At 48.6% G+C, this 25,023-nt stretch overlaps 1 protein-coding gene across 3 annotated transcripts in view; it reads right to left on the reverse strand.

The window, feature by feature from the left end:
* The window catches only part of Adra1d (adrenoceptor alpha 1D), a 60,294-nt gene that overhangs the window by 25,958 nt on the left and 9,313 nt on the right, over positions 1 to 25,023 (reverse strand). Inside the window, exon 2 of one of the 3 annotated variants that reach the window (XM_052722433.1) lies at positions 10,984 to 17,784. The exons of the other annotated variants lie outside the window; for them this stretch is intronic. Within the exon in view, the coding sequence (XP_052578393.1) occupies positions 17,189 to 17,784 (596 nt within the window). The 3' untranslated portion in view covers positions 10,984 to 17,188. Of the gene's footprint in view, positions 1 to 10,983; positions 17,785 to 25,023 lie in introns of those variants that run through there. 3 annotated transcript variants of the gene reach the window in all.

Raw genomic sequence — 25,023 nt, forward strand, 5'->3', positions numbered from 1 at the left:
AACTTGAGGTGAGCAATGGGTTAATGCATGCATGCCAGAGTGCAGCTCTGGTTCTCTATTACACAGCCCAGGACCCACCTACAATTAAGATAGGTCTTCCCACATCAATAATGGAATCAAGTTGGGCCCCCACAAACATGCTCTGAGGCCCATCTCCCAGGTGATTCGAGATTTTGTCAAGGTGACAACATAAACTTGAGCTTATAATCGTATCTCTGTGATTTGTCTTTGTGGTTCTGTGCAGCAAGCATTTATTTGTTCTCACTGTAGATCACAGTCTGTTGTGTGACGGGTATGATTTATAGATACACTCTGGTGATGGACAAGACATTAGATTTGTTTCAAGTGTTTAACTGCTAGACCAGAGTGACTGTGAGCATTCTAGTATATGTCTTCTCATGAATACAAATGTATTTCTATCGAGTATGTATCTAGGGGAAGAACTGATGGGTAACAGGGTATGAATAGGTTTAGCTGTAGAAGTTCAAAGTGTAGTGGCTCTAGGCTCCTGAATTTATACCTCTGCATCCTTTTTGTAGAGAAAACTTGCCGGCTCCCCTCCTCCCCATCCCCCTCTTCCTCCTCTCTCCTTCAATTCTTGCTTGTATTTTATGAGTGTTACTTAGAACATCTTGTAAATTCTCCTCTTTGTTTTCTGTCCATATCCTGGTCCTTAGAACCACAGCCAGAAAGCCAGACATCTCAGGCTCCTTCTCCAACCTGAATCTTAACAATTTTTTTCAAACTTCTAACTCACTATGTAGACCAGGCTGGCCTCACAGAGGTCTTGCCTGCCTCTGCCTCCTTAGTGCTGGAATTGAAGCTGTGAGCCACCATGGCCAGCTTAAGAATCATTGCTTTTTAAGATTGTTTTCTTCTATTATGCTGACACAAAATAATAACTTTCATCTTAAAGGGAACAAGAGATAGTTTGTTCTGGAGCCATTTGGAGTAACATGGCTGGATTACCCCCAAATTCCATGCTCCAAAGTGGAAGCAGTTTCACGAACTTTTTATAGTTTTACAGAACAAAGGAAGTAATAAATTAAGGCAAATTTAAAATACATTAGTGGGTACATCAGAGAGGCAGGTAGAGCAAGATGGGGGGAGCTTTTCTATAGTCCCAAGATATTCTCTGATGACATTCTTAGCTTTTGGGTTGGTACAAGCTAGTGATCTGCTAAGTTAATAGCTTCTAAAAGGATCTTTATCTATCAGTCATAGGACGTTAGCTCAGACACCGAGGTGGGCAGAGAATGGCTATTCCAGAGGGCTAGAATTAGCCCAAGAAGGTAACTAGCCTTTTGGATCTACAACATTCCATTATCTCCCTAGTACTGACTTTCTAACCAGCTGATCAATCTCTGCAGATACAGCTTCTTCTCAGTTTTTTTGTTCACAATCAGCATATATTAATTGTACAAAATAGTGAGTTTCATTGCAACACATTCACGCATGTGTGTGACTTGGTTGTTCTCACCCCCCCCCCCCCCCCCGAGTTACCCTCCTCACTCATCCCCCGCACTAAGTTTCTATATTTTCTGTAAACAATGCTTTGTTTCTCTTCAGTTCTTGAAAGTACAACATGTGGCATGCAGGGCAGTTCTCTGGTTGATCTTGGACTGACCCAGTTGTTGCCTCTTTCTAACCAATGGTCCTCAAAATGTCAAATGTGCTGGCAGCACAAAGCCCTGAGATCTGGAGGGTCTTGGAACTACCCAGGCTCTGTTCCAGGACCCTTGGAATCAGAATGTCCTCCAGTGCTTTGGTCATGCAAGTCATGTCCAAGGTTAAAATGCTGCTCTCTGGAGTCCCCATTGAGCTGTAAGTGGAACATCCACAAACAAGATTACTTCTACCCTGAGCCATTTTCCAGGGCCTTGGGGGAAGAGCTAGCAATGGACCCTAGGTTTCTGATGTCCCTTGGTGCCTGTCTGTAAGTAGGAAACCCACTTTGTGTATTCTTTTGGCTGTTGGATATTCTGTCTCACTGGACTCAAATTAGGAACTGGCACAAGTATACATGTTTTATAGAAATTACTCAAAATACAAATATGTGATGAATAAACTATCGGAGTGCACAGTGTTGTACCACCACTCATGTAAAGAAAGAAAACATTCCCAGTATGGCTCTTCTAGTTCCACTCTGTTGCTATCTGTCACTGTGATGAAATACTCTGACAAAACGCAACTTAGTGGGGTGGGGGTGGGGTAGGTTCACCTGACTTACACGTTCAGGCCACAGTCCCTCAGTAAAGGAAGTCAGGGCAGGAACCTGAAGCAGAGACCATGGAAGAACGCTGCTTTCCGGCTCTTTCACTGGCCCACTCACAGGCTTATGCTTATACAACCAAGGACCACCTATACTGCCCACAGTGCATCCATTACATCCATCAATTAATTCAATTCTATCAAGATAGTCCTTTACAGATATCCCCAGGGATCAATCTATTAGATGAGTCTTCACCTGAGACTCCTGCCCTCCCACCCCAGGTGATTTTAAGCAATGTCAAGTTGACAGTTAATTCTAACTAGACAACTGCCAAAGCCCATTTCATGAACTTCCATAACAGAACCCCAGAAACTGGGTTGTTTATAAAGAATAGGAGTGTGTTTTGGTGCACAGTTCTCAAGGCTGAGAAGACAGATGAGGTGCCAGGATCTGTTTAGACTCTGGTGCCGCCTCCCGTCATTTCAACTCATGGTAAAAATTTGAAGGGAAGGCAGGTGTGTGAGAGAAGAGGCTCATGAGAGGTGGGCTTGCTTTATAACAACCACTTATCATGAGAGCTGGACTCACATAAGAAATGATCCATTCATGAGGGCCATTCCCCTGGCCCACTAGGTTCTACCTCTGATGTACATGACTATCTGTTGAGGCAAACTGCCCTCCCCGAGTATCCTGCTACTCCTCCCAGCCAGCTGTAGGAAATTCTGCCCTAATCACACACAACCTTATCCCCAGGGATGGGGGAGCTCTTAGGAAGGGGTAAAGAAAGTAGATGGAGAAGGAGGAGACTTTGTCTACGAAGCTACAGGAAGTCATCATCCATGTTGGATGCAGACCTTCCAGGGTGGCTGTTTTCAGGTCAACCATGCACCAGATCATAACCCTCCAACCATTGCTCTGTAAGTCTAATGAACTCATTGGTTCCCCAGAGTGAACTTTGGTAGAATTGATTTGTCTTGGGGATTTTAGAAGGAGGACAATGTTTACATCGTCCCAGGGAAGGTGTTTTAGCAACAACATCCCAGTACCTCTGGTTTTGAGGACACAAGGATCCAGCTCATGAGTGTTGTTGGTAAACACTCACTAGACTTCTCAAACACAAGTGCCTCTGTCTTTTCCAAAGGACTGGACCCTAATGCTTGTAGCCAGAAGTTTCTCTGGTCTTGCCTAACCTCAGGGTCCAGACAAATCTCTCCCATCCACAGTCCCACAGCTGCTTATAAAATAATCACTCAGAGGCTTAATATTAATTACAAACTGTATGGCCTATGGTTTAAGCTCCTTGCTAGCTAGCTTTTATAACTTAAATCAACCAATTTCTATTAATCTATGTATCACCACATGTTCCATGGCTTTACCTGTGTCCTATCACATGTTGCTCCTTGGACTGCGGGCTCACGTCTCCCCAGACTCTCCCCTTGTCTCTGTATCTCCACTTGGATTTCCTGCCTGCCTCTAAGCTGCCTTGTCATAGGCCAAAGCTGCTTTATTAGCCAATGAGAGCAACACATATATTCACAGCATACAGGAAGACATCCATCATCAAATGCTATTTTTTTTTTATTTGTTTGCTGGCCTTAAAATTTCCATATTTGGCCGGGCGGTGGTGGCGCACGCCTTTAATCCCAGCACTCGGGAGGCAGAGCCAGGCGGATCTCTGTGAGTTCGAGGCCAGCCTGGACTACCAAGTGAGTTCCAGGAAAGGCGCAAAGCTACACAGAGAAACCCTGTCTCGAAAAACCAAAAAAAAAAAAAAAAAAAAAAAAAAAAAAATTTCCATATTTGGAACAACAACAGCATATAGATTTTTTGAGCTTGGCTTCTCTCATTAAGGATAAGTAAATTATGAGAGGATTAGAGTCAGCCATATTTTGTGTGACTGTATTTAAAAAGATTATTTTATGTGTGTGGGTGTTTTGCCTGCATGTATGTCTGTACACCAAGCCTGGTACTTGCAGAGGCCAGGACAGTGTCAGATTCCCTGGAACTGGAAGTTACAGATGTTTGTGAACTGTCATGTAGGTGCTGGGAATAGAAGCTCAGTCCTTTGAAAAAGTAGCCAGTGCTCTTAAGCACTGAGTCATCATTCCTCCAGCTCCAGTTCACACATTTTTGCATGTACTTGTTTTCTTTAGGTGGTATTGATGTAGAAGAAACTCAGAGTGATAGAATTGGTGTTATAAAGGACTTGCTAATAGATTTGTTTAGGAGACATTAAGTCACACAAGTGGAATTTAGCTAAAGAAGCTCTGCTTCCAAAATATCTGAAAGATAAGTAGTAATATGCTAATCAGGTGTCTTAATTGGGTTTCTATTGCTGTGAATAAACACCATGACCACAGCAACTCTTATAAAGGAAAACATTTAAATGATTCACTTACAGTTCAGAGGTTCAGTCCATTATCATCATGGTGGGACATGGCTGCATGCAGGCAGACATGGTGCTGGAGAAGGAGCTGAGGGTTCTTACATTTTGACCCCCAGGCAATAGGAAGTTGTCTGAAGCAATGGGTGTAGCTTGAACATATATGAGACCTCAAAGTCTATCTCCATAGTGACACACTTCCTCCAACAAGGCCATACCTACTCCAATAAAGCCACACCTTCTAATAGTGCCACTCCCTATGAGCTTATGGGGGCCAATTACATTCAAACTACCACATTCCACTCCCCGGCCCCACAAACTTGTAACAATATCATAATGCAAAACACATTTAGTCCAACTTCAAAAGTCTTCATAGTCTATCACAGTCTTAACAATGTTTTCAAGTCCAAAGTTCAAAGTCTCTTCTGAGATTCATGAAATCTCTTAACTGTAATCCCCTATAAAATCAAAATAAAAAACAAGATCACATACTTCCAACATATAATGTCACAGGATATATATTACCATTCCAAAATCTAAGGAAGGGAGCATAGTGAGGAAATACTGGACCAAAGCAAGACCGAAAACTCCAAACTCTGTATCTCCATGTCTGATGCTCTTCAGATCTCCAACTCCTTTCAGTTCTGTTGACTGCAATATGCTTATTTCTCTTGGGCTTGTTCCACTGTTAGCATCTCTCCTTGTCAGATATCCCACGGCTCTAGCATCTCCATTATCTTGGGATCTCCAAAACAATACAGGCTTCACCTTCACAGCATCATGCAATGACCTCTCTAAGCCTCCATTCAGGGATACCCCTGACGAATGCCTGGCCTCATTAGCTTTCCTTAGTAGTGGTGGCAAATTCTATAGCCCCTTTCTTCTATCCTTAACTCCAGAACCATGTAGCCAATGCTGCCAAGTTCTGTTGCTTACTGGGGCTGGAACATGGCCCCCTTGTTCAATTACATCTTAACCAACTTTCTGGTTGTTTTTTTTTTTTTGTTTGTTTGTTTTTTTTGTTTCTTTGGTTTTTTGAGACAGGGTTTCTTTGTGTAGTTTTGTGCCTTTCCTGGAACTCTCTCTGTAGCCCAGGCTGGCCTCGAACTCACAGAGATCCGCCTGGCTCTGCCTTCCAAGTGCTGGGATTAAAGGGGTGCGCCACCACCACTTGGCCCCAACTTTCTGTTTTTGATGGTTTCCTTTATTGCCTAAACTTGGCTGTCCTGAAACTGGATCTGTAGACCTTGATGGCCTCAGACTCAGAGATCCACCAGTCTCTGCCTTCCCAGTGCTGGGATTAAAGGTGTGCATCATCTCACCCTGCTTTAAGCTGTTTTTCAATTCCTTTTCACAAGTTGGAAATTTAGCTGGGTGGGCTCTTGCCCTGAGGTCACCACTACCTTTATTCCATTTCTTAATCTGTTTATCTCCTTGAATACAAAACTTAGCTCCATTCCACTTCCTGGTGCTCCTTTTCTCCTCAAATTGTACATTTTCTTTTTTCCTTGCTCAGTTTGTTACTTTTCATTATAAATCTGTATAAGAGTGACCAGTAATAACCATAGAACAGAGTCAATACTAGGATATTTTGAGATTTCCTCTGCCAATGAAATTAATCCAAAACTCTTCACTTTAGGCTTAGGTAGACTCCAGAAAAGAGCAAAAAGCAACCACATTCTTCACCAAAATATCACAAGAATGATCTCTAGACAACATACTAACATTTTTTTCCTTCTGAAACCTCTTGAGCTAGGCTCTCACAGTTCATCAAATCACACTCAGCACCACTGTCTTCCATGCTCCTACTAGTATGGCCCCTTAAGCAGTGCTTAAAGCATTCCACTGCTTTCCTAATCCAAAGTACCAAAGTCCAAATTCCTCCAAACAAAAACATGGTCAGACCTATCACAGCAATATCCCAATCCCTGGTAACAACTTCTGTCTTAGTTAGGGTTTCTATTGCTGTGAAGAGATGCCATGACCACAGCAACTCTTATAAAGGAAAACATTTAATTGGGTCTACTTACAGTTCAGAGGTTTAGTCCATTATCATCATAGTGGACATGGCAGCATGCAGGAAGACATGGTACTAGAGAAAGACCTGAGGGTTCTTACATCTTGACTCACAGGCAACAGAAAGTGGTCTGAGACACTGGATGCGGCTTGAGCATATATGAGATCTCAAAGTCCATCCACACAGTGACAAAAACTTTCTCCAACAAGGCCACACCTACTCCAACAAAGCCACACCTCCTAATAGTGCCACTCCCTATGAGCTTATGAGGGCCAATTACATTTAATCTATTACACTAGGCCCATTAGAGATAAGTGAAATTTAGGATGCCAGGATGTAAATTCACTCACACTCACTAGGACTGACTATCCATCAGGCTCTGATTCCCATACCAAAGACATACTTCTAACAGGCATGAGGCAGGTATAGGGTCACAACCATCACTAAGTCCCCTGCACCCTTATCAGGAAGAACATAATTCTGCCAGGTGGGAGTTGTGGGATAATCTTTTTGTACACTGTAAAGCTGTGTCTCTGCCTAAGGAATCTTCTAATTGGTTTAATAAAGAGCTGAATGGCCAATAGGCTGGAGAGAATAGATAGGACTTCCAGAGAAAGAGAGAAACTCCAGAGGAATCTAGGCACAGGGAGTTTGCCAGTAGACTCAGATCAAGTCTGATATGCCATACCAAGGAAAGGTAAAAGCCACGTGGCAGAACATAGATTAATAGAAGCAGGTTAATTTGAGTTATAAGAGCTAGTTGGGGACAAGCCTAAGCTAAAGGCTAAGCTTCCATAATTAATAAGAATGTCTCTGTGTCATTATTTGGGTGCTGGTGATCCAAAGATAGTCCAACAAGAAAGCTTACTACATGTGGGTGAATGAAAAAAAGAAATAAAAAAGGAAGGACATGACTGCTCCCAGATATGGTGGAAGAGAAGGTTTATTGTAGATCAAAGGAGTTGGGAGTTTGCCCAGCTGCTTTTCGATCTTATTTTGGTCCGCAGTATTTCTTGCTATGCTCCCTTCCCTGTGTTTTGGAATGGTAACGTATATCCTATGACATTATAGGTTGGAAGTATGTGATCTGCTTTTTGATTTTGATTTTTACAGGTAAGAGATTGTCATGCATCTCAAAAGAGACTTTGGATTTTGAAATAAGTTTAAGACTGTTACAGATTATAGGGACTTTTGAAGTTGGGTTGAATGCATTTTTTTTTTGTATTATGATGTGGCTATAAGCCTTTAGGGACCAGGGAATAGAATGTGGTGGTTTGAAAGAAAATGGTCCCCAAAAGGAGTGGCACTATTAGGAGGTGTGGCCTTGTTGGAGGAAGTGTGTCACTGTGGGGATGGGCTTTGAGGTCTCTTTTCTCAAGTTTCACTCAGTGTGACAATCACTTGACTTCCTGTTGCCTGCAAGATGTAGGACACTCAGTTATTTCTCCAGCACCATGCCTGCCTGCATGCCGCCATGCTCCCTGCCATGGTGAACTGAACCTCTGAACTGTAAGCAAGCTACCACAATTAAATATTCCCCTTATAAGAGTTGCCGTGATCATGGCGTCTCTTTATAGCCATAAAAAAAACCTAACTAAGATGAGGTCATTAGAATAGACCCTAATTCAGCAACAGAGATTAGGATGTAGACAAACAGAAATGATGGCTGAAGACACAAGGAGTAAGGCCCGTTTGTAGACCAAGGAGTGAGGTCTTTAGAAGGAAACGACTCAACAACATCTTGAGCTTGGATTTCTGGCCTGTGAATTGTAAGGAAATAACTTTCTGTTATTTACCTTGCTCTGCCAGTCTGTTTTTTTGTTTACCGAGGCCCTCACAAATGAACCCGTGTTTGGCTATGCAACTTCAGACAAGAGAATGAAGTGAGCATGCGCCAACAGTCCTTGCACGTTCTCCTTAAGCTTCTGCACTTTGGCAGTCACCATGACAACATGCTTGGGCTAGGCTGGGAGGCATCTGGAAGAGAGCCAAGTCACTCTAGTCATCCTGGAGACTAGCCAGGCTCGGTCTAGGTCACTGACCAGCCAGCCCTGAGACACACAAACCTAGCCAAGGTCAGCTGACTACAGATGTGTGAGCAGTCGGTGTCATTTCTGAATGACCGAGATCTTCTGTTTGGCTGTGACACAGCATCTTTGTGGTGACAGAAGGCAGTGGCACGGTGATGCCCATGACTGGCCAGCCTTGGAAGGGGGAGAGGGAGTCTGGGAGAGCTGAAGTTGTAGGGGTCTAGTTATTTCCTAGGAGGTGGAGCTGAAAGACTGCTCAAGAGTGCCCGAGAGTCACTGCCAAGAAACCAGGCCCTCAACAGTCAATAGATTGGAGAAAAGGTTCAAAGAAGCAGAAATATGATCCTGTGACTCCTTGTTAGGGTCACAGCCACCCTCTGGGTGTCACCTTGCCACCTCACAGTATACATGTGGTTGAGTCACACAATATTATCTGGCTGCTGGTCCTGAATGGTCCCACTTTTGTGTAAAAATCTTTGCTTGCTGGAAGCAAAACTGTCAACAGCAGAAGTGGGTCCAGGTTCCTCAGGGTCACTGGACTTTTCATTAATTGCACCTGGAGCTCCTGGACATAGGGTAGAGTAAGGCACAAGGTTACATTTGCCAGGAAAGTTGGTTCCTTGTGATATGCTAGAGAATTGTTCAGCAAATACTCACTCATGTGCTCTTCCCTTGGGCCAGAGTCTACTTTCACATCCCATCGATTGTTAGGTTGGCCATGTGACTTGTTCTGGCTAAAGGAATGTGCACAGATGTCATGTGACTTAAGGCGTCTTTCCTGAGGCAGGCAACAGAAGCTGATGATGTGTGTGCTTGGTTTTTGCTTCTTGTACAATTACCGCTTGCCATGAGATGGTTCAAGGAGAATATGGGAAAAAATGGGAATAGATCTGAACCCATGAAAATCTTGAGCCAAACCTGTGGCTTGAAGACAGACGTAGGCAAGATAAAGAAATGCTTGCAGTTGTGATCTGTGACTGTGGTGGTAGGTTGTTTCACAGTAGTATGATAATAGCTGATAGAAATACCTTTCATAGGGAGAGTCATCAGCTCCAGAAGGGTATTTCTGGCCACTGGTAGTAGACTGGGAAGTCACTCAGGGTGCAAATGTGGCCTCACCCCAACAAGGGGCCTGGAAGGACCAGGCCACAAGGTTGGACCCACAGAGGAGGCATTCCATGGCCTAAGGGGTATGTTGCTGCAGGCTATGTTTTGAAGCCAATGAGCACTCTTAATTCTATTGTACTCCTACCAGGAAGACCCACTCTCTTCTTGAAGAACATCCTAAAACTTCATCCAGCCACTCATTCTCCATCAGATGAAACAGTGGGAAGACTACAATTTTACTCTGTTCTTTAAGTTCCTTCTGACTCCAAACCTACATGCTGACTAGATAACCTGGTGACCATGAAGTCCTTGTGGACATAGGAAGTCCCTGGAGGGGATCAGGAGAGTGGTGGATCTTGGTTCATTTCCTGATGATTCAGAAAGTCCCTTGTGGGTGGCAGGATGGTGGCTGATGGTTTGATGGTCAAGTAGACTCTTGGAGTTAAGGGTGGTGGTGGGTCTATGGAATGGAGGAGCATCACACCACTGGTCAGTGGTGCCTTTGATACATAGGGCTAATTCTGGCAAAGGCCCACAAGACTTCAAGTTGGTTCCCACAGTATGCAAATGCTTGACTGATAGTCTATTTTTCAGATCTGTTTTGAAATTTTCTTTTTTAGTATTTTAAAGGGAAGGTCTTAGGAAGTGCTTCATAGGATGCTACTTTAACTTAGAAATGTTGTCTTTGATCAAAACCAAATCAATCAGACATTAAAACTTCCCCAAGGGACAAAGGACTCCTAACAGAGCTGACTAATTGGTAGCTGGGGAGGAGCCTGTGAGCATGTGTGGCACCTGAAAAGTGGGCCTCATCCCTGGAACACCCCCAGAGCCACCCCTTCACTCCTTGTGCCTGAATTGCCCTGCAAAGCCACTTTCGTGTCTTGACCATTAAAATTGCCACAGTATATGGCATCCTTGGTGATCTTTGGACATTCCAGGCATCCTATCAAGTCACGACTTTTGGCATCAGCTGTCTCCTCTGCCTGGAATGCTTCCTTTCAGGGACTCGCTCGGCTCGCTTCCTTAATGCCTTCAGGCCTTTTCTTGCACATCACCATCTGCTGAGAACGTCCACGTGTTCTAGGGTGTAATGTCCCTATCTCTACCACTTCCTTTTTATGTTCTCTTTCCTTATTTCTATGCAACCTACTGTAGGGTTTGTTTAGTTTATCATGTATCCCCTAGATATCATAGAACAAGAATTCCATGGAGGCTGAAGTTTTCGTGTTTGTTTTTCTTCTTGAAAATTGTTTTAGTCTCACCTACTTGGTATATGGTAGGTGCTCAGTAAACATCAAGTGCATGAGTTACTCAGTGACCTCACCTAGGTGTTTGCTGCTGGCTAGAGAGTACTGTCTGGTTGAAGGGTGTCAAGAGGCATGTGGATCCCTCCTGTGTGGGTAGAATTCACCACACACACAAGCTTGTCCACCAGGGTGACCACAAGATGTTCCCTGAGAGCTTAGAAATAAAATCTCTTGATTGTCTTTTGGTGTTCCAGTCTGAAGTGGACCCATGACAGATGACCAACACACAGAACAAGAAGAAAGAGTTGGGAAGGAAACACAAGTCAGACTTAGAAAGGATTTAACACCACCTTCAGGTTGGAGAGAGATGGAGAAGGATGCATTATGGAAGACAGACAGGGATGCATCAAGGAAGATGGAGAAGGATGCAGCATGGAAACAGGCAGGATGTACTAGGAGGTAGCTCACTGGCCCAGGTCCAGAACCTCCGTCTCTGCCTTCCAGCTTGCTGAGTTGCTTTCAGGCTTCCCATCAGGTTCATTTTCAGTCATTAGGGCACTAACTAGTCTGGTTGGAGCTTACAGACTTCACTTCCCAGTGAGTGCAGTGAACTGTGGCAACCCAGGCCACCAGCCTTGCTTCCTGTAGTTCTAACATTGAGATCTGGCACCTTGCCACAGGTGGCTGGTTAGTTTCTGGTTTTCTCAGGTCTCTTTCTAAACCCTACATTTGGCCAATCTGAGAAAACATCCTCGAAGCAGATGCATTCCAGAATCACTCCTTTGTCCCAGGGACTGGTGAGGGGGGGCTAGCTCTTAGTTTACAGCTGTCTGAAGACGAAATAACCCATCATGATGTACAACGAACATGCTCCCATAAAAAGTTAAATAACGGAATACAAGCTTGAAATGCATTGCAGACAACCAGGGCTGCCTGCCTGATACATTCTGAGGCTTCTTGCTTGCCAGAACCCTGTTCTGGTCCAGGTAGTTCTACCAAGAAGCAATCAATGATTCCTTTATGTTATCCCAAGACTGAGGCCAGTAGGCTTTTCCTGTAAAGGTCAATGGATAAATTTGTGAGTCAAGAGGCAAAATTGAAGATATTAGATGGTGATGTTCACATATTATCATAAAATATTATTCTTTTGACTTTCCCCCATTTTTAGTTTGTGGGTGTGTGGTGGTTTGAATGAAAATGGTCCCCATAGGCTCATAGGGAGTAGGACTATTAGAGGTGTGACCTTGTTGGAGTAGGTGTGGCCTCTTTGGAGGAAGTGTGTCACTAGGAATGGGCTTTGAGGTTTCAGAAGCTCTAGCCAGACTCAGTGGCTCACACTGTCTTCCTGCTGCCTACGGATCCAGATGTAGAACTCTCAGCTACCTCTCCAGCACTACGTCTACCTGTGTGCCACTATGGTTCCCGCCATGATGATAGTGGACTAACCCTCTGAAACCGTAAGCCAGCCCCAATGAAATGTTTTCCTTTGTAAGAGTTGCTGCAGTCATGGTGTCTCTTCACAGCAACAGAACCCCTAACTAAGATGGCAGTACTAAGTCGGGTGGAAGTCTGAATTTGGCTGGCAGAATTTTTGGGCCCCTTTCCTAAACCAATCCCACCTACTTTCTCAGTCTTTCATGCAAGAGTCTACCTCTGGCCATTAAGGGCATGCGTGAGATTGTAGGGGAGCTGTGGTTCTGGATGCTGGATGACTGGAGGCAGGCACTAGCTGCAGCTGCAGTTTGGAGCCTCTCCTCCTCAACCTTGAGCAGCATGCCCTTGGTCACGGTGCAGCGAAGAGGAAAAGCCCTCAATGAAGACCGTGAAGCAGACAGTATAAGCGTGGGAGTTCTAGCCACCCATTTACCCTTTAGCTTGTCAGGTGAGAAAAACAACGCCTTGTATCCCACAGGGAGTGATCAGTGTCTTTAATGCTCACAGCCTCCTTAACTGATCCAGTGTGCCGAGAGAGAGATGTCAATATTACCCACCTTCTCCTCCCACTTTCTGAGCACCTCCCTTCCCCCATGCTGGTGTGCAGATGGCATTTGTCCTCTGTGACCATTCCTACTCCCATCTGCCTCACCTGCTGTTAGATTTGACCCCAAATCAGCCAGTCTGTGAGCTGGCCAGTGACCCATGGTCTCTTTGGCTTGGCTCAAAGGATGAGTGGGACCAATCTGATTCATTCTCAGGAAAAGGAACTAGTGGATGACACGGTGTGAGAAAATGTGCTTGCTGCATGAGCCTAGTGACCTGAGATGGAATCCTGAAACCCATGTAAAAGGTGGGAGGAGAGAACTAACTCCAGAAAGTTATCCTCTGAACACACACACACACACACACACACACACACACACACACACACACACACCCCAGTAAAATTTCATTGGTAGAGGTATGCTATGAAAAGAACAGAAAAGGAATTAGGACTCTTTCTTTGGTTTCTGGCAGGGTAGAAAGGAATGAACACAGACACCCGGGTGGAGCTAATTAGTGGGGAAAGAAAGCTGTGCAAACAGGGCAGCCCGAGTGCTGGCGATGCTTCCGGTGTATTTTACTTCCAGCCTGTTTCTTTGAAAGCCCAGTTTGTGTGGCTCCGTTTCCTGGACTCCTTATTGGTACACCCTATCCCCTGATACTGGGGATCGGAGCGAGGGCCTCATGCACGAGAGGCAAGCACTCTACCACGGCCATCCCACTGGGCTGAAGGTCTCATGTCTCCATTCCAAATGCATCCTGCAGTTTCCTGTGGGTCCTTTCAGACCAGAGTCATTTTAGAATGTAGGTCTCTGCCCTGGTCAGCATTCTCTTAGTTTCCTTGTTCTTGAGGTACAGATCTGGATGGGGGAAGGGAAAACAGGAAGCCCAGACTACTAGAGAACAGCACCAAGCTCCTTTCTGAAAGGGCCTACCCCTCAGTGGTTCTCTGTGAGCATCTGGATTTGTGCTTCTCTGGAGCCACAAGAAGCAGGGCGGGAGGGGGCCAACTATAAAAAATTCCTTCCAAGTGGACAGACGGTGACCATGTAGTCAGTCCCCTAGGGGTATAAAAGGATGGGAATAGAATCAAGGTCAAGAGGGGTCTGAGGAGTTGGAGCTGTGATACAAGGAAGGATGATGGAGATTTCAGACACTTTGCCACGACCTGTCAGCAACTGGAACAGGAGGAACGCGGGGACCGGTTGATGATAGGGGCCTAAAGGTGGAGGGGCTGGTCAACTGGAAGGCGAGTGGAGTGTGTGTTACCATAGAAGTGCAGGGCATATCTGCTATTGGGGACATAAGGACTCTCAGTACACTGAACACAGGGTGGGTGTGAGTGACCTGAGAGGCTGTAAGATGCTTGGGGGCTTGTTCAGAGATGGGAATCTGTGAAAAAGATCTCGGCAAGATGTAAAACCAAGAAGTCGGAGAGTGGAGGAGGTAAGGCGTGCTCAGCAGCTCTGTAGGAAGGAAACAGACTTGGGGTGTGCCTAGGAGGTTGATCACACATCTGGAGCTCAAGACAGTCCCTGGGAGTCATTTCTGTGTAAGTGGTCATTGAGATGTGGAGTGGATGAGATTATGTGGAGAGTTGAGAAGAGGAATACAACCCTCGGGAATGTTTAAGGGTAGAGGGGAGCCTTTGGAGGAAGGAGAAAGGAAGCAGGAATGAGCAGGAGTTAGTTTCAGCAGACTCTGACACTCAGGAAAGGGGCGGCACCAGAGCAGACGTCACTAGCATGGGGTTGAGCCCAGGGTAACTGGAGGTTCCCCGGTGAGTCGCAAAAGCACCTGGGTCCCAGGAAGGTGAGTGGGTAGGTGGCAGCTGGGATCCTGGGGTAGGAGGCAGGAATGAGGCTAAGGAAGGGCCTGAGGACTTGGACAAACAGCAGTGTCCTTAAAAGCTTGTGGCAGTCAGTCTTTGTCACAGCTCCTAGAACCATCCTTTCCCCAACCAGAGACGTCTTCGGGCCTTCTCCTCTAAGATCACGTGAGGCCAGAGGCCTCATGTCTTCCACGCACTTCAGAGACGGTTTCTAGACAGATTTGTAGGATGGGTTGAGGTGCTGAAGCACCCAAGGCCCCAAGAAATGGTGCATTCTCCCAGATTTTCCTGACGTCACCTGCATTCCCCCCCCCCCATCACTCTTCCGTCCATCCCTCTTGACCACAAGCCTGTCATGTCCCAGGAGTGAGGTCAGCAGCTGCGCTTTATTAGCTATGAGAACACGATCCCTGGAGGCCTCTGCTGAAGATGATCTCTCTCTGGGCTCTGCAGCCTTCTGCACCTCATTCACACCCCATTCCTGGTGTGGGGAGCAGCAGTGTGCCCAGGGAATAGGGTCTGGCCATGAGATGATTATCGTGCTTGGCACAAACACTGATCAGGCTGTCAATTCTATCACCTCCACTCCCACTGGGTGGGTCCCCCCAAACCTAAGCAAGCTTATGAAGCAAACCCGACTCGCTCCTACCCAAGAGGTCAATGCTCAACTACTTGACACTGGGGGCTACCCGCTCACTGATTTCTGACTTCACCCATGTATTCCACCTCTGTGAGAAGATAGCAAAGCCTGTCCCCTAGCTTTAAGAACATCAGTAGGTACAAAGGGGACCTTTTTTGGAGAATGTGGCATATTCCTAGTACCTGCTATACCTGCTCCTCTGCACCTGGGTGCTTAGGGGAGGCCAGTTCTGAAACCCAGATCCCAGCTCGCTTTCTAAGCCACTTCCTTCTAAGCCCTCCTACCATTTCCCTTTTAACCTTGTAAAATCATCACGAAAGGTTTGGAATTGTGGTGATGCTTCAGGCAGACTGCCCCCTTAGCGGAGGACAGGCGCTTTTGGTTCACAACACCTATCCATGTTAGCCCCGGTACCCAGCTCTTCCAGTTTCAGGGAATTGTTCAGATAGCTGTCCTTCTAAGGGCCCACTGGTTACAGTTTTCACTCCCATGCAGGTTGGATAAATGTGGTTGGTATTCTCTTTTTAGAGACTGAATTGTTTATGACCCTGGGATGTATGCCTTTACTCGGAGCTAAAGGAATATGCCTCCTAGGTGTGGGTCTTCTCATCACCCACACTTGTCTGCGTGGGTGTGTATATCTCTTCATGTATCATCTTTCCAGTTGCATTGGTAGCCGCTATGTTCCCCGAGACCCTCAAAGCATCACAGATGCTTCTAGGAAGGCAGACAAAAAGAAAGTTTGTGCTTATGTGACTTTTAAAAGTCAGCAAAGCCTCAAAGTCCTTTCACCTTGCTGAGAGACCCAAAAGACCGTGACCAAAGGATAGTAACCCCCGTGGATGAAGGAGAGAACCAACTCCCAAAATATGTTTCAGACCTCTATAGCACGCCCCCCCCCCCCCCCGCAATAAACCCCAAAGGGCAGCAACTGTCAGAGAGGCAGTTATGATAAAACTAGCAAAGTGAACATCGACTATTCTGTGGTGGTCTAAGGATTTTAGAAAAAGGAGACTCTATATGAATTACAGGCCAAAGATGGACAGTTTGCACAGTCTGAACAAAATATAAGTACTCTTACTAATAAATAGGCTTCAAAATGATAAATAAGGCTCTCCCCTGTCGGCAGCCTGGAATCCCAGTGAGAAGTGATGGGCACAGACAGGCACAATGAATTATGTACAGAGTGTAAACAGTAAGGCCCCTGGGGGAGTAATAGTGAGGGCTGGGCCAGGTGAAGGGTACATACAGGTTAGGAACGTGGGGAGGGGGCAGTGGGCCTAGGGTGAAAAACAACAGATTTGTACGGCGGGCATCCAATATGCCACCAAAGCTTGCAGTATGCAGTTCCTATGGTAGGTCCACTGACTTCCTCCGGGTGGCCGTAGGAGTACAAACTGTCCACTGATCTTTTCCCTGGGAGCAGCAAAGCAAGAATCTGTACCTCTTCCTCCCCAAGGGGTGTGGCCCAGACTTCAGGACCAGCTGACTAAGCAGTTTTCAGACTGGATGAGAAGGGTGAATCCTGCAGTCTTTCCCTTCCAGGAAGAGCTCTGGACACCTATGTCCAGCAGGGGGCGCCATAACTCACCACCTTGGAAGGGCTCCGACCCCAGGTCCAGTTCCTGTTGCTCTGGGGATGGAGCCCCGGTGTGGTCAGAGCCCTGGATCCGGAGGCAGCATCCCACAATGCACCCTATCCCTGGCTCCAGCACATCCCCCAACCTGGTCTCGGTCCTTAAATGTCAGTCTCCCGGAGATTGCTGTAGTCGGCTGGCTCACAGGCAGGGCAGATGACCGCCTCGGCCCCGTCGTGGGGAACGCTTAGAGACACCGCCTCTACCTCCGACCGCAAGGTGCACGCAGTCTCCGCGCGCCGCGCGCCCCCGGAGCGGATCTTGTGGGACAGGCTGGACACCTTCGCACGCAGCTGGGTCGTGGGTCTCTGCAGCGGCCCGAGCAGTTTCCACTCCCGGAGGGCGGAGGCTGGCTTTCGACGGCCGGAGACCGGAGCCTGCGCCTCGTTCGTGCCTGCGGAGCCCGGGCCTGGGTGTGCAGTGAGGGCCAGGGGGGCTCCCGGGGGTGCGACGCGCAGGCTGGGGGCACAGTCAGGGCGCTGGTCTCCTGTCGAGGCTCGCCAGTGGTGGCCGTAGACGCGCCAGAGGCGGCGGCGGCGGCGGCGGCACTGGCAGCGCAGGAGGCGGAGGAAGGCGCGCTTGAACTCGCGACTGGAGCAGGGGTAGATGAGCGGGTTCACACAGCTGTTGAAGTAGCCCAGCCAGAAGATGACCTTGAAGACGCCCTCTGATGGCTTCAGCTGCGGGAACAGAGAGCCTGCAGGGGACAGAGACGCGGGTAGTTAACGGATGTGGGTAGCGGGGGAGGTTGACAGCTGCCGACCTCAGAAGCTGAGTCACCGGCAGGAGCGCTCAAGGGGGCCTTTCTCTGTGAATATAGATGGCGAAAAAGGAGTCATCTTCCTGTTTTCTGAGTCCGACCTGATCGTTATTTGGGCACAGGCAACAAATCCTGACCAGAGTGAAACCAAACCACACGTAGCCTCAGTTTCTCCATCTGCAGTCTTCTCTATGGAGCTCAGTTACTGGGATCTGTGTGGAGGTCTCTTCATGGTCCTCTTCTCCGCAAAGGGCACCTTCTAGAAGACACCAACCAGCTCGTCCTGTTCTTTAAGGCGTTGATGTGGAAACTCAATACTGCTATAAGTTCCATGAAAATATTTTGACAACTATTTTTTTTTTCAACAAAATGAGTTCATTTGCAATCTTTTGTATGGTGTTTTATGGCACTCTGTCTCTGCAGTGTTCCTACTGCCTAAGCACCAAGAGAAAGAAGCCTGGAATTAAGGGGTGACCAAAGTTTGCCCATTGCTGGGTACTGTGGAGGAGTCAGAAAGTGGTGCTGGACCTAGGTGACAGTGTGATTACCATTGAGCGCAGGGCTCCAGTGCAGGCTCGGGGACACCTCCCAACCATCCCAGACTCAGCCGGGACAGGACAGGCATGAAGCCGGCGGCTGTAGAATGAACTCTGACACCTCATTTAGGCTCCATAATGGAGGGCCTTGAATGAAGGCTCCGCTTTCACTCTAAGGGTACTTAGGAACCATGGGTATTTTTAAGCGGGTGAGAGATACAACTCAGAGTTAAGCTCCAAGAGCGCACTACCCATGGCTGGAAAACTACGGGGGTGTGGTGCTGTCCCAGGGCGAGTGGTGACGAAAAGCTTCTGGCATGGCTTGGGGTAGGGGAACAGAACTCCGGGCAGATGGGGATGGGTGCCGAGAACCTGTTTCCCACAATCCTTTCTCTTAGGATCCTCAGTACGGACCCTAAGGAAGCCACTCCCAGGGAAAGGGGTGGAGCGCAAAGGGACCGTACAGAGGCCACTTCCTCACCTGCCTTGCCCTGGACAGGAGTTGGGGCCAGGTGCTTCATCCTTGACACGGTGTCAGGAGTGACAATCCTTGACAAACTGTGGCATTTTTTTTCTCTGTCTTTGATTCCTCCAAATACGGGCAGTGTGCCCCCCTCCCCAGGGGCAGAGGCTCTGTGCCCCACTCATTAACCACTTTGCATATCACCTACTATCCACGTGGAGAAACCAGTTCCTGATGCTAAGAGATGGCAGGAGGAGTGGGGGGGCAGCACCCACCACACAGCTCAGCCTTTTACATCTTGCTCATGTCGTCGCCGGCCACTGAAAGTCTCTCTTTTTCTGTGAACTGGAGACAGTAATGCTCCTCTGGGTGGGATGTCATGTAGATTCATAAATTTCAGAGCTCAGTGCTTAGCAAAATTTTAATCCAAACGTGTTGGGCTGGGAGCATAGATCAGTGCTAGAGAACTCCTGCAACACTTGAGAGCCCCTGGGTTCAATCCCCAGGACAGGAAGCAAATCAACTAACCAACCCACCCACTCACCCACCCCTGAGATCTTCTTACCACTACCACCACCACCACCGCCACCTTCCTGTGGCTTTTCAGAGAGGGCATCACAGCCCTGGGAAGGGAACCTACCATCTATATCTAGAGAGTGGTCAGAAACAGTAACTGAATACAGTGGGCTTGTGGGTACTGGGGCTTGTAAAGTCGGTTTCCCCTGGGAGAGGTGTTATTCTGGAAAATGCCAGAATGACCTTACCCTGCAGGAAGATAGCCCTCAAGAATAGCATCCCTCAACGGCTGCAAAGTCAGGCCAAATGCTGGAAATAACATTCCGACTCAGACTGCAGTCTTTTCTGTTTCGCTGTGGGTGACGCACCAGTGGACTATGCTTTCCAGCGGTTGCTGCCAGCCTGGTTTTTCTTCAGATTTGTGACTTGTTTTAGCACTGCCCCAATCTTACTACAAACATTGATACTTTAATTTATGCACAACTGACTTGTCCAGAGTCTTCCTGGAACAGGGAATTCCTCACACACGGAGGGGCTGGGATTCAAAGGCAGCCTTCCAGCCCCACCAGTTGCCTCCCGCCTCCCTTGAGGTCTGACTTCGAGTTCCCCCAGAAGCAAGCTCTGGGACAGGGTTCAAGTGCAAATCTTTAGCCTGGGAGGGAAACACCTTGTGTAGGTGCTAACACAGGGCGGGAGGACGCTAGTAAGTCAGTTGCTAATATGGGAAACTGAGGCTTAACCCCAAAGGGGCTCTCTGGGTTTCCCCACCAGTGCGGAGGGATGTGGGTATCTACCACTCGTTTCCATCAATCTTCAGCTGCTTTCTTCAGCTATGAACTTTTCTCACTTTCTGCCTACTTTTTGGATGGTCTACAAGGATGAATATGCCATGGAAACCCCCGGGTAAGCGATGCAGGCAGGCACTCAGGAGCGGGCCTGTGCAAACTGAAGGTCCGAGGGAGATGGATGATCCCTCAGCTTCCACCACATCTGGTCCTTACTCTCTTTCTGACCACTGTGTGCTTAGAAAATCCAGGCATCTGTGCTGCAGGTTGCAGATTCCAGGGGCAGCAGGTCTTGGGAGATATTTCCTGTTACGGTCCCAAATGAGGACCCTAGTGGCAGGTGAGCCACGAAGCCCTTCACCCCCCGCCCCCAGCACATCATACTCACTTTGAAATGCAGTGGGTACTGATACACCCATAGACTCTCCCCTATGGCACCCCACACTATATCTGCCATCAACGGTTGAGTCCTGAAGCTTTGTCCTGCTTCCTTGTGACTGTGGCCCAGACTACCACCCCTGTCTAACGGCAGCACCTGCCCGAGCGGTATCTCCACACAGCAGCTGGGGGTCCTTGGCAAGCACAAGCCGGAGCTAGTCTATTCTTTACTTACAGGCGCTGTACACTGCTCACCGCAGCCTCTCACATTCCCCCTCTCTTTTTCCTTATCGGGAGGGTGACCATTTGCCAGCTCCTTCGATTGTTCCTAGCATCTGCATCCTTCCCTGCTTAGCGGGCACTCACGTTGCCAGCACCACAGCCCTTTCCTTCACCACCCTCCCATATCCACATTCCTCATCCAGCCAGAACCTAACCCGGGAGCCACAGAATCACAGCCTGAACATGCGTGGGGCTCTGACCTTGGTTCTGTCCGAGGAGGCTCCAGCTCTTTCTTTCCCCCAGCTCAGCTATCCTAACGTCCCCCTTCCCTCCCATGTCTGTCCCCCCAGCTCTGGGATTTCATGCTCACACCCCTGTGTGTCCAGCCCTCTACACAGGTGTTGGAGATCCAAATTCGGTCCCTGCGCTTGCTTGGTAAGCACTTTATCTGCTGAGCAGTCTCAGCCCTTCAAATGACTTTTGAAAAAAGGTAAACTGATCTTGTTAGTCCCCTGCTCAAAACCCTCCAGCAGCTCCTCTGTTTCCCCAAGGTAATGGGGATGGGGTGGGAGTGGGGGGTATAATGTGCACAACTCCACATGTCCCTCCCCTCCCCCACTCTGCAGCAGCCACTGTCTTCCTTGCTGCTTCTCACCCACACGGACCTCAGCTTTCCCCCAGAATCTTCTTCCATCGCCTCTGAAGTAAGGCCGCCCAGACCCTACACCTAACTGGATGTCTCCACTCTGCTTACTTCTCACTTAGCACTGTTGTGTTCCAGTACTGACTGCCTTCTCCAATCCTGCTGGAGTCACGATTCAGCTTCTCTATCCCTCATCCTCTTCCACCCTGGGCCGGTGACTCCAGAATGTGACTTCTGTCTACTCTGCTTGGCCCCGCTGAAGGAGTCTATCCCACGCATCTAACCATGCCTGGCTCCCCTTCTAGCAGGTGGGCCCTCCGCCTGGCTCCTGGAGCCTGGTGCCTCTATTTATCTCATTTTGCTTAGACGGCTGCAGCATCCCTGAAAGCCTCCAGCCTCCACCTGTCCCCTCCAATCTGCACACAGCTTCAGGGAGGCTTTTTCTTTAAAATGGTTCTCTCCTTTCCTCTGTCCCTTCTCAGTGGCACTCCACAGCTCTAAGAACATGCCACAACTCCTATAACACAGGGAGACGTAGAGCGACCTTTGTCTTGCCTTCCTCCGAGTTCACGTTTAGCCCCAAGCAGGTCCTCCTACTGGGCCTCCCTCTCGTTCCTCACCTCTCACCCCTGCTCAGTTTCCATCCATTTGGCTCAGTTGTACCCACTGGCCTTCCCGAAGTCCTGTAAGAGGGTTGTTAGTTCCCCGGAAGGCCCATGTGTTGAAGGCGTGCTCCCTCGTCCACGCAGCTACTGGGAGGTGGTGGAACAGCTAAGAAGTGGGGACTAGCTAGAGGATTTCAGGTCCCCGGGAGTATGGCTCCTCTTCTGTTTCCCAGCTACTCACTGCTTCCGTGACATGCTGCCTCACCACATGCCCCAAACAATGGGCCAACCAATCACAGACTGCAGCCTTCCAAACAGTGACCCAAAAGAAAGCTTTCTCTTTTTCACTTAGCAGTCTCAGGATTTCGGCAACGCTGACTAACACCGATGTGGTGTAAGAGGTCTAGCTTAGTGTCCTGCAATGTGGCCACTGCTGGTCAGAAAGGGGCCTGTCTGGTCAGCAGGTAAACCCTGCCAGCTGGCCCAGCTGGGCACACCTGGGGAAGAGAAGTCGGGCGGTGGGGGGGGGGGGGGTTGGAGGGGGAGGGGGTTGGAGGAGGAGGGGGTTGGAGGGGGATAGGGGCTCTTTGCAGCCTGGTTTGTCCCAGCCAGTGTTATTTCCCAAGGAGCAGAAGGGCAGGCTGAGAAGGAGCTGCTGGGATCTGGGGTAAGTCAAGAGAGGGACAGGAGCAAATAGGCCAAGCCCTGAGGAGGATGGACAGCTCTGAGGCTGAGAGGCTGGCTCTGTGATTAACAGCCTCTTCTGGCATCCCCAGAAAGGAGCATGTCCTTGGCAGGCTGTCAGAATTCACAGCCAGCCCCGAGCAGAAGTTGTAGCTGGCCATGAAGTATCGGACTGTGTCCCCCACCCCCTGCTTTTTGCCCTTCCCCCACTAGTGACCTCTGTCGATAGCATGCTATTCCTGTGGCTGAGAGAGATACCAGGAGCTAAAATTCCGCCAACTTCTGGTCCTCATGCCTCCTCCCACCAGCAGGGTCAGGAGAGAAGGAACGCAAACCCCTGATAACCCCTATGTCCCAGCTCTCCAGCTGGCCATTTAGTGGCTCTTACACTGGTGTTCATTGTCCCTCCTCCCCAAGGGACTCTGGACCTCTGTCCCTTGCAGTAAATTCTGGGTGGAGGCAAGAGCGTGAGCAAAGGTCGGGAAGCGGCAAGAATCCCTGATAGTTTGGAGAAGCAGCCAGGGAGTTCAGAGAGCTGCAGAGGAGAGTGAGTGAGGGGAGCATGAGAAGAAACAAGGCTACTTTGAATTGGAAAGAATCATGGGGGGGCTGCCAGGAAGAGGTGACCTGGGTAAGCTCTGGACCCCATCTAGATCAAGAGGACATGGCAGGGCATATTGAGGGCATTGCCAGTTTCCTATGGTGAAGGGTCACTGGCAGTCTTCTTGCTTGAGATAGATCAGGAATGGGTCTGATGTTCTTCTGGGCCCCAGGATTGTCTGCCTCAGGATTGTTGGGCTCCCTGAAGCTGGCAGAGAACCTTGGCCTCCATTATGGGCTGAAGGACATGGAATGGCAGGGCAGCTCTCAGAGTACGTTATGGATATGAACTCCAGGCTCTCATTCTCTGGCCTCCTCTAGGTCTGCGCTGGGTCCTACCATATCATCAACTCTTTTTATCCTTCTTCCTATCTCCCCACCTTCCCACTCTCTTCCCTTTTTTTCAGCCTCTGTAACACTTCCTTACCGATCTCCCCTGCTCCAATCTGTGGCCTCAGACAATCGGGTGACTGGGGCTGCACATCTGTCCAGTGGCTCCTGTGCTTAGTCAAACTGGACTTACTCCAAGCAGAAGCCCCTCTGGACTATGCTGGCAGTGCTCCTGGGTCTGTGCAGGATAGAAGCTTCTGCCCAGGACAGAAGGTCCCCCTGGCAGTGGGCACCATGGATGGGAGTCCCAGTGCTGAGCAACCTGGACACCGTCCAATCACAGGGCCAACATTTGTTCTGGGCCATCACTGCAGAGTGAGGAAGGCAAATCTTCCACTTGCCCAGGGCTTAACTCAGGGACCATGGGCTTTCAGCTTTTGTCTGGCAGAGCCCAGGCCACTCAGGAAGAAGCCATGCCCCGTGACCATGCTCAGGTCTTCCTCATGACGAGCAGTCAGTGCAGAAGGACATCTGGCAAAGAGCCTGGGAGGTTTGTGTAGGGACCAAGGGTCTGGGTGATATTTACAGCTGAAAATATGGCTGACATGTTACCCTAGCCCAGTCCAGTCTTTCATCCAGGCAAGCACTAACAAGGATGCTGGGGGCGAAAGTGCCTGGGTTCCAGTGTCAGACCTTACACCAAGTGAGGTGGGAACTTGGATCATGTTACTCAGCCTCCCTGTGTCAATTTTCTCTCACAACACAGCATTGACATCGTGGCACTGTTAGGACAGTCAGTGGCCAGCTCCTGCTAGGAAGGTGATGGTGGCCAGCACAGAGGACCTGTGACATTCGTTGGCTGATTTGCTTAGGCAGGGCAGTGGGAATGGGAAAATGAGACAGGCTGAAGAGAGAGATGCTCAGTGGGCGGAGTGGCTGGCTGGGGTGTGGAAGAAGGACTGAGGATGAAGCTCAGGCTGTGGGCACCAGAGGACACAGAGATGCCTCTTGCCATGTGGGAAGATGGTAAGTAGCAGAGCCAGGGGAGTGGAAAGGGGAGCCCAGGAAGGGAAGCTGGTACGTCAGGGTGTGGGAGTGCAGCAGATGGAATAAGGGCCCCCGGGTTGTCCAGACCTTCCACGGCTAATGCAAGTAAGCCAGATTGGCACAAGGTAGTCTCACAAGGGCCCAAGCAGAGGGTGAGAGTCAGATGGTGATGTGATGGTGGACACTTCTGCACGGAGGAGGGACCAGAGCTGTCTCTCAGGGACTGCGGAAGGTCAGGGAACATCTTTCCCCTAGATCCCCTAGGGAGACAGTCAGCCAGGATCTGATTTGAGGACTTATGACCTTCATCCCCAGAAGATGATTCATTGTTGTAAGCCACTAAATCAATGGTCATTTGTTACAGCAA

This window comes from Peromyscus californicus, unplaced genomic scaffold (assembly GCF_007827085.1).
Source record: "Peromyscus californicus insignis strain IS unplaced genomic scaffold, ASM782708v3 Scaffold_7__1_contigs__length_154581171, whole genome shotgun sequence".
In the NCBI taxonomy this organism is placed as follows: Eukaryota; Metazoa; Chordata; class Mammalia; order Rodentia; family Cricetidae; genus Peromyscus; species Peromyscus californicus.